At 36.9% G+C, this 15,446-nt stretch overlaps 2 protein-coding genes across 2 annotated transcripts; one reads left to right on the top strand and one right to left on the bottom strand.

Moving 5' to 3' along the window:
* The first annotated feature begins 155 nt into the window (after positions 1 to 155).
* Positions 156 to 4,775, top strand: LOC116140698 (protein unc-13 homolog). Its single transcript, XM_031426293.1, has 5 exons — positions 156 to 718; positions 1,000 to 1,866; positions 2,111 to 2,566; positions 3,072 to 3,261; positions 3,352 to 4,775. Exons 1-5 carry the CDS (start codon positions 203 to 205, stop codon positions 4,284 to 4,286), a joined length of 2,964 nt encoding a protein of 987 aa, XP_031282153.1. The 5' UTR covers positions 156 to 202; the 3' UTR covers positions 4,287 to 4,775.
* Positions 4,776 to 5,484: 709 nt separating this feature from the next.
* Positions 5,485 to 12,467, bottom strand: LOC116140709 (nuclear pore complex protein NUP85). Its single transcript, XM_031426304.1, has 18 exons — positions 12,029 to 12,467; positions 11,700 to 11,802; positions 11,497 to 11,607; positions 11,308 to 11,391; positions 10,517 to 10,588; positions 10,337 to 10,393; positions 9,597 to 9,716; positions 9,280 to 9,480; positions 9,056 to 9,166; positions 8,916 to 8,953; positions 8,570 to 8,726; positions 8,180 to 8,281; positions 7,983 to 8,039; positions 7,618 to 7,764; positions 7,397 to 7,467; positions 7,204 to 7,291; positions 6,790 to 6,846; positions 5,485 to 6,278 (listed from the first exon to the last, which is right to left on the bottom strand). The coding sequence occupies exons 1-18, from the start codon at positions 12,412 to 12,414 to the stop codon at positions 6,084 to 6,086; spliced, it is 2,157 nt and encodes a 718-aa protein (XP_031282164.1). The 5' UTR covers positions 12,415 to 12,467; the 3' UTR covers positions 5,485 to 6,083.
* Between the last annotated feature and the right edge of the window lie 2,979 nt (positions 12,468 to 15,446).

Here is a 15,446-nt window from a genome sequence, read left to right on the forward strand (position 1 = left end):
ATTAATTACTGATGTAACAATTAAAATTAGAAATAAAGAATAAGTCATTGTTTGTACGTTTGAGTTTTGACATTTACACGATTTAATTTAATTTAATGATAAATAAATAAATAAAATAAAAAAAGAATACTCATCTCTCTCAGCTTTTACATTAGAGTAGTTAGTTGTTGAGTTTGAGTCCATTGAGAGACATAGAACAACAATGGCTCACCTCTTCAGAGACCTCTCCCTTGGTCACTCCAAGAGAGAGTCAACACCCCCACCGCTAACACAACAACGCCCACCGCCGCCCCTCACAATGCCTCCCAGACCAATCACCAATCTCCCCTCTCCCTTTGGCCAACTCGCCACTCAACTATCCGATTCCGACCTCCAACTCACCTCTTATGAGATCTTCGTCGCCGCTTGCCGTACTTCCACCGGTAAACCCCTCACTTACATCCCTAACAACTCCACCGACTCACCCAACCACCACAACTCCAACTCTCCCAGTCATAACTCCCCTACGCTCCAACGCTCACTTACTTCTGCGGCTGCTAGCAAGATGAAGAAGGCGCTCGGCTTGAAGTCTCCCGTCTCTAAGAAAAGTCCCGGTTCCGGCCCGGGAAAGTCCAGGAAGGCTATGACTGTAGGTGAGTTAATGAGGACTCAAATGGGAGTTTCTGATACCGTTGATTCAAGAGTACGAAGAGCTTTGCTGAGGATCTCTGCTGCTCAGGTTAGCTTAATTTTATATCCTTAATTTGGGTTGATCTGGTTTAATTTCGATGTAATTAGAACTAAATTTAATTTTTTTTAATTGATCTGATGGATGCAAATATGTATGCAATTGTAAGCTGTGGTAGGTAAATTGGATTATGTTTGTTTGATTTAATGCAGGTAGCAATTTGATAGCTCTGTATTTGTAGTTGTTTTATTAAAAGATTCTTTCTTTAGTTATTATTATTATTATTATTTAGGTTAATTGAACATTGTTTCTTATGGATGCCATTGTTACAGGTTGGAAGGAAAATTGAGTCAACAGTACTTCCACTTGAGCTATTACAGCAGCTCAAGGTTTCTGATTTTACTGATCAACATGAATATGATGCATGGCAGAAGAGAACACTGAAACTTCTTGAAGCTGGACTTCTTTTGCATCCTCGTGTGCCATTTGATAAGTCAAATGCTGCTGCCCAGCGGCTTAGACAAATCATTAACGGGGCTATGGGTCGGCCCATTGAAACTGGGAGAAACAATGAGTCAATGCAAGTTCTTCGTAGTGTTGTCATGTCTCTTGCTTCAAGATCTGATGGGTCTCTGAATGAGTCATGCCACTGGGCTGATGGATTTCCATTTAACCTCAAACTGTATGAAATGCTTTTAGAAGCCTTGTTCGATCCTAGTTGTGAAACATCAATTATTGAGGAAGTTGATGAGCTTATGGAACACATCAAGAAGACTTGGGTAATCCTCGGGATGAATCAGATGCTCCACAATATTTGTTTTACATGGGTTCTATTTAACCGGTTTGTTGCAACTGGACAAGTTGAACCGGACCTATTGTATGCTGCTGATACTCAGCTAGCGGAAGTTGCAAAGGATGCAAAGGCAACGAAGGATGCAGAGTACTCCAAGATTTTGAGCTCTACATTGACTGCAATAATGAGTTGGGCAGAGAAGAGGCTTCTTGCATATCATGATACTTTTGACAGTGGAAATCTTGATACTATGCAGGGTATTGTTTCTGTGGGAGTATCAGCAGCAAAGATTTTAGTTGAGGACATATCTAATGAGTATCGCAGAAAAAGGAGAGGTGAAGTTGATGTGGCTCGAAGCAGGATTGAGACTTACATCAGGTCATCACTTCGAACTGCTTTTGCTCAGGCAAGTCTTCATTATCTTTCACAACCCATGGTCTCTTTTCTTTTCTATTTTCTAATTTTTTTTATTTTATTTCAACTAGGATGGGCAAAGTTGGCAATAGATCAGCCTTTAGTTAAATAACATTTTGAAATCAGGTTAAGATGGCATTGTTTGAGAGTGTTCAGTTGGATTAACTGCATTGTTCTTAGTATTTAACTTTTTGAGGTCAAAGAATGATTTTGGATATGTTTAATTTTTATTATAGAGAATGGAGAAAGCAGACTCAAGCAGGAGAGCATCCAAAAACCAGCCCAATCCTCTCCCTGTACTTGCCATCCTTGCAAAGGACGTTAACGAGCTGGCAATTAATGAGAGGCAGGTCTTTAGTCCAATACTAAAGAAATGGCATCCTCTTGCAGCAGGTGTGGCTGTGGCAACCCTGCATGCTTGTTATGGTAATGAGATAAAACAATTCATATCGGGAATAGCAGAGTTAACACCAGATGCTGTTCAAGTGTTGAGAGCTGCAGATAAACTGGAAAAAGATCTTGTGCAGATTGCAGTGGAGGATTCAGTAGAAAGTGATGATGGTGGGAAGGCAATTATCCGTGAGATGCCTCCTTATGAGGCCGAAGCTGCAATTGCCAATCTGATTAAAGTGTGGATTAAGACAAGAATAGACAGATTGAAGGAATGGGTTGACAGGAATTTGCAACAAGAGGTGCACATTGATTATTAATACATGAAGTTATTTAGTGTTGATAGACTAGACCTCTTAAGTTGTAGATCTGTCTATCAATCTCATAAAGCATTCTAGTGATGTCTTGTTTATGAGCTTTTATTTTAGGATTGTTAAAAATAGTATGTCTCATTGAAATTTTTATGGTATGTGGTAATTTTTGGTTGGCATTGCATCTGTGAAAGAGTTGCTGATTTTGAAGTGGTATAATGTCAAGTCTTAATTATTTCAACTGCATAACACCCTAGATCTTTAAATGCTTATGTCCATTTTGAGATAGATTTATTCAAGTATCTGCCTTTTCTTTAACCTGATGAAATGAACTTGTCTAGTCAATTCCTTGGTGCGATGTTTTTCTAGACTTGATTGTCTATTCCTTCTTTTCTTTAGTGCTGTTGTCTGTTGTTTTATAGTTGTTGGTGCTGCTTCTAGGAACTTCTTAGTTGTTAGATTTCATTAATCTCATCTGTCCACTGCAATATTATAGGATTGGAACCAACAACCAAATCAAGAAGGATATGCTGCATCTGCTATTGAAGTTCTGAGAATTATTGATGAAACTTTAGATGCATATTTTCAACTGCCAATACCAATGCACCCAGCCTTACTGCCTGACTTGATGGCTGGACTTGACAAATGTCTTCAATACTATGTAACCAAGGCAAAATCTGGCTGTGGTAAATGTTTATGGAGCTCTTAGATGACCTATATATAATTTCATGTTTTCATGCTGCCTAATGACTACTATCCTTCATTCTTATTTGTAGGATCACGGAACACATATGTTCCTACAATGCCAGCATTGACAAGATGCACTATAGGATCAAAGTTTCAAGGTGTATGGAAGAAGAAAGAGAAGTCACCAAATCCTCAAAAGAAGAATTCTCAGGTTGCCACAATGAATGGGGGGAATTCTTTTGGGGTATCACAGCTGTGTGTCCGTATAAATAGTATGCACCGAATCAAAACTGAATTAGATGCTCTGGAGAAGAGAGTAATCACCCATTTGAGGAACTGTGAGTCTGCACATGCAGAAGACTTCTCAAATAGTCTGGGGAAGAAGTTTGAACTCACGCCATCTGCTTGTGTTGAAGCTGTTCAACAACTTTCTGAGGCAGTGGCATATAAAATTGTTTTCCATGATCTAAGTCATGTTTTATGGGATGGTTTGTATGTTGGGGAGCCATCATCCTCTAGGATCGAGCCTTTTCTTCAGGAGCTCGAACGCAATTTGCTGATCATCTCAGATACCATGCATGAAAGAGTTCGTACACGGATTATAACAGATATAATGAAAGCATCTTTTGATGGATTCTTGCTGGTTTTACTTGCTGGAGGTCCCTCTCGTGCTTTCTCACGGCAGGATTCTCAAATAATAGAGGACGATTTTAAGACCCTTAAAGATCTTTTCTGGGCCAACGGGGATGGCTTGCCAACTGAGATTATAGATAAGTTTTCAGCTACAGTAAGAGGTGTACTTCCCCTGTTCCGTACTGATACAGAGAGCTTGATTGAGCGGTTCAGACGTGTGACCCTGGAGACATATGGCTCTTCAGCCAAGTCCAGGCTACCACTTCCTCCAACCTCAGGACAGTGGAATCCTACTGAACCAAACACGCTTCTACGTGTTCTGTGTTATCGGAATGATGAAGCAGCTGCAAAGTTTCTTAAGAAGACTTACAATCTACCTAAGAAACTGTAGTTAGCTGAGGCAAGGTGGCACTGAAATTGCTGTGCAGAAGATTCTTGTAGTTGTACTACTTGTATTTAGTAAAAGATGGTGCATACAGGTGGTGATCATGTTATATGCTTGGTTGAGATGGATCACTGATTTTGTATAGTAAATTGGAAGTGTTGTGGTCAAGTCCAGCTGTTTATTCGATACTTTTTCAAAGTTGATAAGAGGAGAGAATCGGAAGGGCATGAGAGTGAGAAGGGAAGGTAGGTGGATCATTATTATTATATGAAGAAATCTCTTTATTTGTTGTTTATTCTATGCAGCAGTTGGCAGCATCTGTTTTATGTTCCGAGGTTCATTATTTGTTATTAAATATTTATTATTAGTGATTATTTTTTGTGATAAATACCTTTTGCAGTGGTTTGTCTTCTTCCTTATCAAAGATGCATCCAGAATACATGAGCCTTAATTAAGGATAAGGCTATTTTTGATCGCAATCTCTCCCTCGTATGTGTGTGTTTCTGGTGTTGCGAAATGGACTTAGAATGTAAACAATAATGAATGATCAGTTGCACCTGCACACCCTAAAATAACTTCCAGTTTAAATTAAGGAGAGACGTTTTTCCTTGACCCAAAAACTTAAGCAGAATATAATAGCTGTTCGGTTCGGGATAACATACTTATTGAAAGTAAAAATTACGTCAGTTCTCGACTTCTGATTTAGCTGTTTTACAATGATGCTCTTAAATGAAAGCAACCCAAGATACTGGTTTGTATTACTTCCACCAAATTTCAGGATAACTTTCTTGGCAATGTAACAATTTATAAGTAAAATCCTGGACCCATTGCATCCGTATCAAAGCCAATAAAATCGTATCAAATACTACATTAAATAATAAAAGAGGTTAGATCTGAGGTTTAATCAAATTACAAAAGTATATATGAGATTTCAGAAATAACGTATATTAAAACTTATAACATGATCAATTGATAAAAAATTTACGAAATTACCACTCTGCCGTTTTATTTTAAACACTAAAAACTTAATGACATAAAGATTTCTATTATTACTATAACCACAAGGGAATTTAATTATATCTAACAGGGATTTTTGTTATAAAATCTTCATATAATATTTATTCACTTAAAAAAAATTAATAATCCTAATCACGTTCATGTCTCACCAAGAATTTTCCTTACATATTGAAAGCTGTCAGATGAGGAGATCAACCACTATGAAATCCCAACACTCGCGCAAACGTAATAACAGCTATCATTAATATTATAGAGCAAAACCCATCCACCAAACCAATTTTAATATCATTAACTAATGTTGGCTCAAAACAGTACCCAATTCACGCCCACCTAAAAAAGACTGAGACTTACAGGTGGCTTGAAACGATATCAATGAATACTAAGATAGAAGATGAGCTACTATACGCGCATTCCTCACATTACATCTCTATTTATGCTCAACCAGAAGCTTTCCTAGCCAATGATCTTGAAAATGTGATCCTGCATTAATTTTAAGACATCCATATCTATGAATACAACTCATTTCAGCAGCCTCCGAGAATAAAATGAGGACAGCCTTAGTTATTCTTGCCATCTGACTTACATAATATAATACAACAACCTGCTCCATCAAGTTTCTTACATAAATTAAAAGAGAACATAAGTAGAAGGATTAACATTTTCATAATTTTCATTTTCTTCTATAAAGATATGGCTAGCAGCATATGTCACTATAGGAAAGGATAAAGAAGGACTGCTTACCGATCCCTAACCAGATAGTCTAAAACAACAGAAATACTGGCACCATTATTCCTCCAGGACAGCACGCCCAAGATTTGTTGCAAGAGCTAATCTAACAGAGCTCAATGCCTGGGGTGGCAAGTTGGCTTCAATGAAGTCTGGCCGTAGCCTTGCCATGGATAATTCTTGCAGTTTATTCAATAGAAGATTTGTCTGCGTGACATTTAGCAAAGGCCTCTCCTGCCAAGTAAGCAGTTTCAACTGCACAAAAGCATTATTAAAAGGGAATTAGTAAAGCAAAAAGAGATGCATGTTTAAATAATTCCACACAAGAGAGAATCTTCCATACAACAGATGTATAATACAACCAATCAATGATGGGGCAAGTACATATCACGCGAACTGATGCGGCATCCTATGTTTAGTTGGTTTATATACATCTGTTATAGTTTTTCTTCCACATACATAATAAAGTGTGTTCACATTTACAGGCCTTCTGCCATGTGATCTCATCTTGAAAATTCTTGGAAGATGGATAAACAAAATGAGCCATTCAAAAGTTAAATGGGGAAAATGAATCAAGCCATACATCCACTAATCATTCTACCAAGAAAACAACAATTTTGTCTATTGACTGCACCTACAGTCAGGCACTTGAACAAATTTATACAAGAGTTACTGACATAAGTAGATAACTAGCACTTAGAAACGCACTAGAATTTACTGAGCCCAAGGGATTTATGCAGAGCAACATCATAAAAAAAGAGCTCACCGAATCATAGAGAAGAGGCAACCAGAAGCGCTGAGGTGTAGAAGGATTTTTCATAAGCTGCATTTTCATAACAAAATTTCTTTTATTGGAAATTAAATTAATAAGAAATTACAGAAAACAGATGCCAATTTGAACCATTCTTGGGTGGAGAAGAGAATGAATCAAAGGCGATTTTCACACAAAATTATAAAATAAAATATAACAAAAATAAATCCATCAAAGAGTAGGCCTTCTATATTGACTATAGACACATGTATTAGCAAATTCAGCGTGATCCATAGCCATCTGTGCAAATAAGACAAATTACACAGGAGAAACCCCATTCATGGCAAATTCATTGGTCTTAGAAATTAGTAAATTTAGTTGATAATGGTAGTAACATCACTTTATATAGAAAAGGAGTCCATAACATACTGATACAAGTGATTCTACAGCTTGGCAAGCAGTGTCAGTAGTTTTTCCATCATGAATCTGCAAAAGAGACTTCTTAAAATCCCTGTACCTATAGGGTGCACTGAGGATTAGAACCGATCAAAGTAATCAAACAAAATATGATAAGTGATTATCAGACCACAAAGTCAAGAGGGTTGTAAAGATGAATACATACTTGTGTAGAAAGTCAAGACCCCCAACCATGTTAGATTCAGAACCCAACAATTGAATCAAACCTTCCCATTGCTGCACTTACAGAAAATAGGTTATATGAATTCAAAATAAAAACAAAAGACTGAGTATTTTCAAAAACAATGAACAGCAACAGATGTAAATAATATGTTTCATTAAGAAGCTCCTAACCCACTAAATTCAATTGAATATGATGATAGTTACCCTGAAACTTTCATCAGATATCGACTTTCCAACTGAATCAAACATCTGCTGAGCAATCCTGTTAAGTCGAACTTCATCCCGCGCTTGCTGAAGCCAGAAAATTCCAGAACCTTTCCTGCCATGCTTCCAATGGTACATTCCGGCAATCTACACATTAAAACAGAAAAAATTCAACACAAATGCCACAATTCAAAATATTATCTGTAATAAAAATTTAACTCCATTAGAACTTGCATATAATGTATTCCAAGTTCTAGCCTAAATCACTAAAGGGCAGGAAAACCAGAATTTCCTAATATTTGCAATTGTTAAAAGTATTGTACATTAACAGACAGAATATGTCCCAGATTGACATGTACATATACCTTCATAATTCTTGAACTAACACTGTCAAGTTCATATAGGCGGCAGATCTCTATATTCTGCACGAAATACAAAAAATCGTGTCCAATAATAACTAGAAAACGATACAAATACAAGAAGATTAGATGAGGAAAATAGAAAAATAAAATAGAGCAAGTGCCACAAAAGTAAAAGCTGACAGCAAAGCTGAACTGATCACCTTAAGTAGAAATTGCTTATGATAAACAGGTTGCTTGTACAATAATATCTCCAACAAACCCATTCCCTGCTTCATGCATGATGCCAAATAAATTGGAGCGATCTGTGAACAAAGCAGCCACAAAAGAGTAAGAAAACATAATAAAATGATGCACGTCACTGCTTCCAGGGAAAAAAAAAAAAAAAAAGCACAAGAAGATAAATAAAAATGAAAACAGAGAATTAGAAATGCTGACTAGTATTCGCACGCAGAGCATCAACTTAAATAGAAACTTGTCAACGACAGTGTGCAGTTACATGCCCATGAATACTTCTTAAGATAATTTTAACTCTTCTAAAACACTCTACCTTACATAAGAAATCAATACACCCTAGAAAAATAGACACTCACTTGCCAAGTCAACGCATGAGCAGACAAAACTTGTGCATAGACAAGCCGATGGAGCTCCTCCATGTTGATCTCACCCAAGTTATGATGCTCTTCATGCAGAAGAATATCTGCTTGATCGCTCCCAGCAGTCAACAGCTCTATGGCATGAGTGACCATCCTAATGATAAACCAGATTAAAAGCTGCTCTTAATGGATCTAAGAAACAAAAGAAGAAAAGCCAAGTTTCATGTTTATCTTTAATCCCCTGCCCTCCTGTGGTGATGGGGGGGAGATGACACCTTTAAAGTATGATTGGGGGGGGAAAAAAAAAAAGGAAATCAGGAAGAGAAGACAAATAGCCACTCACCAAGGACCAAATCCTTTGGAGCATTCTGCTAACACAACCTGCAACATTTTAAAAAATCTAACAGGACTTTATGACCAGAAAGAGGAACAAGGTTAAAAAATGCATAACGTTAACTACCAGTGTCCAACCACATGACTCACCTCAATATTCTCACCAAGAATCCCAATCATGAGTCCCATTAATCTATGGGAACTGGCCATTGGTTTCAACTGAATGCATTTCTGAGCCAGGCTGTTCATGCTTTCTAAACCCTGGCCCAAGAAAAATAATTATATGTCTTCTTTAAATCTGGATTGCAAGTAAATACTTTATAACAACAGAAATAAATAGCACAAAAAAATTCATATCGAAAACAGATATTTACCACAGTGAATGGCCTGATATATAGAAAGTGAGAAATATATAGCTCTATCCAATGACACGTAGCAGTGCAGAGACAATTAGTGTTCCCCAACATGATTTGTAGCATATTTCTCAGGCCGTCTCGAGTTTGACGATGAGCACACTGAACCCAGAATGCACTACATTCCAGCTTAGTTATTTGTGTCCGCCATTTCTCCCATGCCTAGGTAAAAAATATATATGGAGTAATATATCTACTGAAAAAGATGTATCAAGGGAGTCTCTGTGTGTGGATAAAAGTCATGAAAAAGAGTATACTACTAAAAAGTACAAAGATACCTTGATAAAATCAGGCTTAGCTTTATAGCAGTCACCTAGTTTTCCAGTTTCTAATTCTGGACGCATTCGTGGCATTTTTGAAATAAGAACAGCAACTGCCTCTACCAGGCCATTCTCAGTCTGTTCAAAAACATGATATCAAAACTGGATAAGATTGAAGTGCATAAACATTTATGCATATTCCAATTTCTAAAAGCATGTAATTGACATGAATACAAGGTGTTGCTTCATGAAGTACAGTAAATCCATGTTGTAATTTAGATGTAAGTTTATACAATTCCAAATTTAAGTAATTCAAAAATGGAAAAACAGCCAAGCATATATTTTAATTGGCTAGAACATAAAATGGTCAAAATGGAAGTACAAACATTGAACATTCACAAAATTTTAGCATATCATCCCATTTACCAATTGAATTGTTAGACAAATCCCTCCCTATGAGATACCTTTAAAAAGAAAAACTAAGAAAAAGTTCTATTGCAGTGACCACTTTTCCAAAGGCAATGACCTGTAAAATGTCCCATCTTAATCTCCTGCTAATTCCCATCCTAGGTCAAACAAGTATGTTCACCGTTATGTATTTGATTTTAGACATTAGAAGAGGCCTAGTCACAGGCTGAAAGACATAATAGATAATGTTAAATCCAAAGTGAGGAAGTAACTTATTCATAAGTTCAAGATGGTTCATGACCATATCTTTGGCATGATCTGTGTCATGGTAAATAATTACCCTTACCAACCTCACGATTTCCAAGCTGATCTAGCTGATAAGATCCATGTAAGCGCAGTAATTTCACCTGCAAGTGAAAGATTTTGAATTCTTTAGTGATCACTTGCATTCAACAGAAGAAATATATGATGTCTCTTACCACTGAAATGTAGAACCCAACACATCTAAGCAGAACCCTGAAACTACTTACCACAATCTCCAGCCAACCAACTGCTAGTGCTGATGACATCACTTCCCAATATTTAGGATCATCCTCAATGACCTGCAGAAAATAATCCAGTAAAATTACACCATTTTATAGAGCTTTACTAAATTAATGTAAACCCCAGTTTTGCCAAGAGACCTTGCATGAAAAATACTATATGAACTGATGAGTAGTTTACATCTAACAAGTTCATCACACCAACATTTAAAAGTTATGGGGCTCCAAATACCACTCAAAATTTCTATTAGAAAATAAGTAACAATAAACTAAAGCAATAGATGATCAAAATAGCCTAGGGCGAAAAGCTCTTCAACAAAGTAATTGCAACACATAAATTCCATATCCATTACCTCACAAGTATTTATAATGTTAAATGAATCAAAAAACAGAAAATTGAATAGTAGTTTTAACTATAGAAAAGTTGGCACCCATTCTCTTCAACTACTTGAGTGCCTGCAGTGACTGGACAATGTAAAAAAAAAAATTATGAAAGTATTAAGTAATATACTAAAATGGGCATGGAATTTTCTTAGTGATAATGTATACCCTCTCACATTTAGTTCCAACAATTCTACATAAATGTTGGAAGGGAAGCCTGTGCCCGAGGTCCTAGCCCATACTTGTTCTTAGTACTATTTTACTAGAAACTATAGCTAAAATCCTCAGCAAACTACTGCAGAAGAGTTTACATCCCAATTGAACATTAGTGAACTATGGTAAAGTATCCTCATCAAAATGAAGGAAAAATAGGGCAGGAACAACATTTAGGAGCAAACCTGTAGGCTGATAAGGTCCTTCTGAAAATCCACAAGTTTAGAATGGACCGTCACCAGTGTGCCTGAGAGGAGGCTATCATAATCCTGCCAAGAATTATGATCAGTATGAAAAAAAAATAATAATAAAAAGGGTTCCAATTAAAATTGATACCAAAGAAGGGCCAGGTAAAGCATAAGGAAGATATTTACAGATAACCAATCAACCAGACGTTCAGGTAGCCATGCTTGAGAAAGTTTGTCAGCATAAAAAACTTCCATCAGCTCCCATGCCGCCTTCAAACATGTTGGCTCCTCAACTTTCTGCACGAACCACTCACAGGTCTCAATTGGAAAAGGCTGTTTAAAGAAGTGCATACAGTAACTAAATTTCATGTAAGTAACCAAATATTCACCTTTAAAACAGCCTTTGGATCGTCAATTAGAGATGGAGGAGGTGGCTGTGAATTACTAAGAAGCGAATTTATGTCCTTGCTGTACTCCAATACATACTCCCACCTGATTTTCCAATGTGACCAAGATATTACATATGTGTTTGAAATATTTCTTAAGCTTTAAAACCCAAAATTAGAGAGAAAATGCTGAAACGAAAGCATTAACGAATTAAGAGATGATAACTAAATTGTAGAACTCACTGTTTTCAACTGAAAGAGTTTACAAAATTTTCGCCAATACTCAACTTTTTTTTAGGTTAACAATTCTAAAACTCCTTAAAAATATTTACCATTCTACGTGATACGGCGACGAATTGAAGGACATCTTTGACAAGCCAGAGACAGAATTTCTTCGACTCTGAAGAAGAGCAAAGGGAGAAACCGAACCGTAGGCTATTCTTCTCCACTGCGCGTCGCTGATCTCTCCGTCTCCATTGCCAAGCCGCACCTCCAACACTTTACCTCCACATTCATCACCAGAATCTTCGGATGGCGATGGTTCCCGGAAAACAGAGACACGGAGAGAGTTGCCTCGGGACCAAGAGATGGCGAGCCGAGAGATCGGCGGCCTCACGCCGTGTCCTAGAGAATAGACCACTGGCTTCTTAGCCTCGTCCGAGTACGGAACCAAAGCGCCGCCGTTCTTTTCGCCGGTGCCTGAAACGGCGACGGACATTTTGCCAGAGAAAGACTATAGTTGGTCTGTATGTCTGTCAAAGAGAGCAAGGGTTTTGGAGGGGTTTGTTAAAAATGATCTGCGAGTATGGAGCTGCTAACATGCGCTTTCCGGAGGCTTTTACATTGGCATCCCTCAGGTTTAGCAAACTACTAGGAGACACACACGTTTCGAAATAAAACACTTAAACCCCGCTAATAAATGTTAGAGAAAAGTAACAATTTTAAGGTTAAAATGGACAAAATACTTTGTTTGTTTAAATGGAACCATACTAATCACCAACCTTCCAAAACTTATCTGAATAAGAGTAATGCTTATTTGCACTAACCAAATCTTACTAACCCCTGTACTAACTGACGTGGTAGATGCCACCTCACTTAATTGTCACGTCAATTCCCCCAAAAACTAAAAAAAAAAAAAAAAAAAAATTTAAAATTTTAATTGCCTCCCCCAAATGTAAGAAAAATCTCTCAAAATAGTAACCATAAACCACCAACCGTATATCCTCTACCACCACCACCGTCGGTCGCCGTCTTCTACCACCAACGCCGGCTGTTGTCGTCCACTAGCAATGTCGACCATCGTCTTCCAATAGCAGTAGTCATTTTTCCTTCACTCAAATGTATCAAAAATGGCTCTCAAATTAGAAACCATAAATCAGCATCTGATTGTCCTCTACCACCAGTAGTGTTGGCCGCCATCTTCCACCAGCAGCATCGCCCGTCATCGTCCACCAACAGCGTTGACCACCGTCTTCCACCAACACTAGTGATTTTTCATTCACTTAAATGTACCAAAAATCTCTCTCAAATTAGAAACCATAAACCACTAGCCGTTTGTCCTCTACCACCACCACCGACGCCAACCACCGTTTTCCACCACCAGCACTAGTCGTTGTTGTCCACCAACAGAGCCGACCACCGTCTTCCACTAACACTCGTCATTTCATTTGCTGAATCTATCAAAAATCTCTCCCAAATTATAAACCCATAATATTAAACCATCTTTTGTTTCACGGTATTATTTATGTAGCTTTAAAACAGCATCTAAGAACAATATAAGAGCTCGAGAGTATGATAAAATGTTATACTTGTTAACATGTGTTGTTAATTTTGTGGTTTGACAATTGCTGGATTATTTCATTGCAAAATAATTTATTTGTCTATTTGTTTCTCTTTATTGCAGGTTGGGCTTTTTTTAAGTATGAGATAAAAGAACAAGCCCTTGTGCCTTATGGTTGAGATTTTATCTCAAAAAATGGACCTCTGGGTTGTGTATTACTAACATTATTTTATGCATGGTTCATGTTTAGGTATAAATCTTTCACTTTCCTTATTGGTTCTCTATTTTACTTTCTTTTTAGCTTTTGCTTCTGTTTTGAAAATTTCTCAGTCTACTCAAGTGGTTGAGTTCTTGTTGTATCTTGCATAGGGATCAAAAGAACTTGAGTTTCAGGAAGTTGGATGCTCATGTTCATCAGCTCAAGAGCAGCAGCTCCAGGTGCTTATGGTTTTTTAGTTTTCCTATATTTTAACCCCAATTTGTTGCTTGAAACTCATTTCTAATATCAAAATCTTGTATCAAAATGATTGTGTATGTATTTAACTGCTTGTGTGTGGTTTCATTGCTGCTTGCCATAGTTTTGCTCCTTTAATATGGTAGGTTATGATTGGTGCCTGCATATTGATGGAGGAAGATTATGCGAAGTCTAAGTTATATGCTAGTGATGTAAATGAGTTGCTCATGGATGGTGCATTGATAAATGATGCATGTCTTGACTCTGGAGCATTAGAATTAACTTTCTAATATTGTATTAAGATGTTTATTAGCTGTAATTTTTTTCATGGTAGGTCTCCAACATTCAGCATTAATTTCACAGTAGACTATTGGGTTGGTGTAGGATTTTTTGGTGTTGCAGCTTTGTTTTTGTTCTTTGCAGTTTTGGGAATTTATAGATTTTTGGAGTTTTAGCTTTTTGAAGTAACTAGGACATTTTCTCAATAAGTGCAGTTTTTTTTTTTTTTGTGTTGGATCTGCTCTTGAGGTGTTCTGGTGCTAGATCTATAGTTTTTGGCTGTTTGGGTATGTTGGTTATTGTTGTGTAGTGGATGGTGTTGGTGCATGACCAAACAAAGGATTTTGGAGAGCTTTGTTGGGAGATGAAGCAACAGAAAACTGCAGTTTTGCAATTCTCAGAAATATGTTCGGAGTTGTGCAATGTTTTGTTAAATAGCTTGGTTGTTTGTGTAGTGTGTTCTGGAGTTACAGCTTTAATGCTGCATTTTGTTGGCTATTAATGTAGTGTTTTGGGGGCCAGACGCGATGATTAGGCCTATTATTTTTGCTTTGTCCAGGAGAGTTTGGCTGATTGTACAGTTTTATTGTATAGAACTCTGCACATTCTCTTTGTCAAGATGATCGGGCCATGTTTAGTAGAATTACTTACCGTCTTTATGTGATTTTAAATACTAATAAATATATTCTCTTTTTAGTTAAATATTGAGACCAGATTGACCTAAAATATTTATTTATAGCTAGTTGAGTTTGATGAATTGTTGGTAATTCAATGTTTAATTAAAACTGTGCCTAATTAAAATCTCTATCAATCTCTTCGATGATTATGGATAATAATCCATATTTGGAAGAAGCAACAAAATTATCAAGGCAGTACAGGCGTCCTGCTTCAATATTTACTTCAATGTTTGTATTACTTTACCAAATTGCGAAGGTTTTTTCACGATATATAAATAAACCTCTATGATAACAATTAACTATGTTTTTTTTATCTCTACTCAGTCAGGACAATATATGTATATACACATAATTATATTTATGATAAGTTACTTCTTTTTTTTTTTTTTTTTTTGGGTAAACCCAATAATTTTATAAAAGAATTACAACCTAAGAAAGGGGACTCCTTTAGAACCAAGAACCTTGGGCATTCCCAAGAGACAAAACTACAAAAGCAAGGACAACCAAGGAAAGGCAATCCTTATACACAAGAGACCAAAGCAACCAAGGGCACCCAAAGA

This window comes from Pistacia vera, unplaced genomic scaffold, assembly GCF_008641045.1.
Source record: "Pistacia vera cultivar Batoury unplaced genomic scaffold, PisVer_v2 Contig375, whole genome shotgun sequence".
Classification (NCBI taxonomy): domain Eukaryota; kingdom Viridiplantae; phylum Streptophyta; class Magnoliopsida; order Sapindales; family Anacardiaceae; genus Pistacia; species Pistacia vera.